At 64.2% G+C, this 2,772-nt stretch overlaps 2 protein-coding genes across 2 annotated transcripts in view; one reads left to right on the forward strand and one right to left on the reverse strand.

Moving 5' to 3' along the window:
- Nucleotides 1-1,773, forward strand: H696_04414 (hypothetical protein). The gene is made up of 3 exons (XM_009498290.1): nucleotides 1-516; nucleotides 767-1,052; nucleotides 1,185-1,773. The coding sequence occupies exons 1-3, from the start codon at nucleotides 138-140 to the stop codon at nucleotides 1,492-1,494; spliced, it is 975 nt and encodes a 324-aa protein (XP_009496565.1). The 5' UTR covers nucleotides 1-137; the 3' UTR covers nucleotides 1,495-1,773.
- A 292-nt stretch (nucleotides 1,774-2,065) lies between these two features.
- H696_04415 (uroporphyrinogen decarboxylase) overlaps nucleotides 2,066-2,772 on the reverse strand; it is a gene marked incomplete at both ends in the record, with an annotated part of 2,156 nt that continues 1,449 nt past the window's right edge. Inside the window, 2 exons of the mRNA XM_009498291.1 lie at nucleotides 2,066-2,189; nucleotides 2,288-2,631. Of these exons, the coding sequence (XP_009496566.1) occupies nucleotides 2,066-2,189; nucleotides 2,288-2,631 (468 nt within the window). The remainder of the gene's footprint in view (nucleotides 2,190-2,287; nucleotides 2,632-2,772) is intronic.

Consider the following 2,772-nt stretch of genomic DNA (forward strand, 5'->3'; position numbering starts at 1 on the left):
TGTTCCTGGCGTCGAGGTGCACCACTCCTGCCGGGGTCCTGCGCTGCACGCGTGCGCGCAACCGGCAGCTGGCCCCCGCGCTCGCAGGTGCCCAGCCTGCGGCCTCCTTTTCTTCAAAGCGCCCCGCCCCGGCCGACATGCCCATCCAGCCGACCCCGCCACCGCTGTTTGTTCCGCGGACGTCGATGTTCCGGCCGCTGGCTCGGCTGAACGCCCAGACGGAGGAGATGTTCCGGCAGAATGCCGCCCAGCAGGCCCCCCCCATCCCCGATCATCCGGCGCTGATTCCGGGCGAGCGGACGCACGATGACGACCCCTACCTGCCGGGGCATTCGCGCTATGTGGACATTGTGACGCCGCTGCCGAAAAATGCGCCGATTCTGCTCAAGGCCGCCCGCATCGGGCTGACCCTGGTGGGCCTCCAGTCGCGCGGGCCAATTGCCATGCGCCGCGCGCGCGAGCTCTTTGCCCGTGTGATGGAGGTGGCCGATGCCCGGCACAGCATGTTCGTGGAGCGTGCGTATCCGCCGGCCGCCATCACCAGCATCATCCCCGTCCTCATCATCTCCTCTCGCACTCCCCTGCCCTCCTCCCTCGCCCCCCCCCCTTCCTCTTTCCCTTCTGCTTGCCTGGCCCCCTTCTGTCGCTTCGTTCTCTCCCTCTGCCTACCGTCCCGCCTGCTTGCCTTTCGCCCGGCACTCACCTTTGGTTACTCCTCGCCCCCTCCCCCGCTCCCTCCCTCCCTCCCTCGCCCCCTCTCGCTCAGGCGCGGGTATGACGGACTCCTTCCAGACCTGGTTCCTGGTCTCCTACCTGCACGTGTGGATGTGCTCGATGCGGCTGCGCGTCGAGGGCCAGCCCGGCGACGATGTCAGCAAGCAGCTGGTGGAGCTTTTCATCGAGGAAGTCGAGCTGCGCATCCATCAGACCGGTGCCGTGCCCCGGCTGGATGCCACCATGAAGGTCTTTGTGGCCCAGATGCTTGGTGTGGACATTGCCCTGAATGAGGGAATCGTCGGTTGCGACTCGCTCCTGGCGTCTACCATGTGGCGGTGCGTGCACATGTGCATTTCACTCTCCGGCCATCGCTCGCGAAGCGTCTCCCTCACACCTGCCGCCCGTCCCCCTCCCTTTTTCCTGTACTGCCACACGCCTCTCCCTGCTTGGGCGCGCCTCGGGTGCAGTAATTTCACCGGAATGCGTGGTCGGCCGACCCAGCTCGAGTGGCTGGTCCGGTATGTCCGTTCGCATGTGGCCCACCTGGATGCCCTGTCCCAGTATGAGATTTACGCTGGCCACTTTACCTGGCCCCGGGCCAACGGCGATAATGTGCCGATCACCATCAATCGCGAGGCGGCCAACAAGGCCCCCTCGCCGGAGCTGCTGGCCGCGCGCATTGATCTCTTCCTGCTGGACGAGTATGTCCGCATGCACTCCGATGGCCTGCCCTCGAGCCTGCCGCCCGGCAGCATTGATCTCGACCGGAAGTACTGAGCGATGCGAGTGTGAGCGCGAGCGCCCGGAGCTTTTGAGGTGCATTGCCCGGTGGTTCGCGCCTCCCTCCGCCCTCCCCCCTGATGTTCTTTTTCCCCTTTCCCTTGGGTTTGGCTCTCGCCTGTCCTCATAGACGCCAGTTGCTGCTGGCCCTGGCGGGAACGCGGCCGCTCTCTTTTCAACGCCCCGGGCCTGTTCCCCCCTCTCGCTCTCTCGCCTTCCGCGGTCCTCCGGACACACATACATACATACGCACGCACCCCCCTCTCCCCCCCCCCCCTCTGAACCCCCGCCACCTCATCCCCCCCTATACCGGCACACATCCCCCAACCAACCTCCCGATAGACACCCAAAATCAATTGCAACATCTCTATTTCTTGCGAATGCCGGTGAAAGGTGGAAAGGAGGAGGAGCGAAGCAGAGGGCAGACCAGGGCGAGCCCATTAAAGGCAGGCACAGCGCGAGGCCGGGCTGGTGAAGATGGTATTGAGCCGGGGAAGAGGGGGGGGGGGGGGGGGAAAGTGCGCTCGTGCTGTCACTCTGCTCAGGGGGACGGGGTGTGCCACCGGGTCTAGGTGGACTTGGCCGCACGCGAGACAGCGTGGATCTCCTCAATGAACACACCCAGGTGCTCGGGCGAGTGGTTCGGCAGCATGCCATGGCCAAGGTTGGCGATGAGGCTGCCATCACCATTGCTATGGGGGTGGGGAGGAATGATGTTAGAGAGGGGAGCGGGTCCGAGGGGGAGGGAGGGAGGGCGGGAGGGGGACACGGAGGGCAAGAAGTCACGTACTCGGCCAGCATACGGCGGACCTCCTGGCGAATGACCTCCGGAGGGGCGAACAGAGTGCACGGGTCGAGATTGCCCTGAAGGACGCAGCCCGGGCCGGCCTTGGCACGAGCCGACTTCAGGTCGATGGTCCAGTCGATGCCGAGGACATCATAGCCGAGCTTGGCCACCAGGTCCAGCGAGTGCATGGCACCGCGAGCGAAGACCACCAGAGGGACGGCCTCAACACCATCAGCCGCCAGGCGGGCCTTCACGCCCTCGGCAATACGCGCGAGGTAGGGAAGAGAGAACTCCTTCAGCTGATGCGGCGGCAGCTCGCCAGCGTTCGAGTCGAACACCTGGAGGATCTGTGTGTATATGTGTGTGTGTGAGAGAGAGAGAGAGAGAGGGAGGGAGAGAGAATGCAAAAGGGCGCAACCACAAGGAGACAAGCTGAAATGATGATGATGATGATGATGATGATGATGATGATGATGATGATGATGATG

Source organism: Fonticula alba, assembly GCF_000388065.1.
Source record: "Fonticula alba strain ATCC 38817 unplaced genomic scaffold supercont2.7, whole genome shotgun sequence".
NCBI classification, from domain to species: domain Eukaryota; order Rotosphaerida; family Fonticulaceae; genus Fonticula; species Fonticula alba.

Coding starts and splice junctions, on each gene's coding strand:
- H696_04414 (XM_009498290.1), top strand. CDS start 138: ATGCCCATCCAGCCGACCCCGCCACCGCTGTTTGTTCCGCGGACGTCG. Junction 517..766: donor GCACAGCATGTTCGTGGAGC/GTGCGTATCCGC, acceptor CCTCTCGCTCAG/GCGCGGGTATGACGGACTCC. Junction 1,053..1,184: donor CTGGCGTCTACCATGTGGCG/GTGCGTGCACAT, acceptor CCTCGGGTGCAG/TAATTTCACCGGAATGCGTG.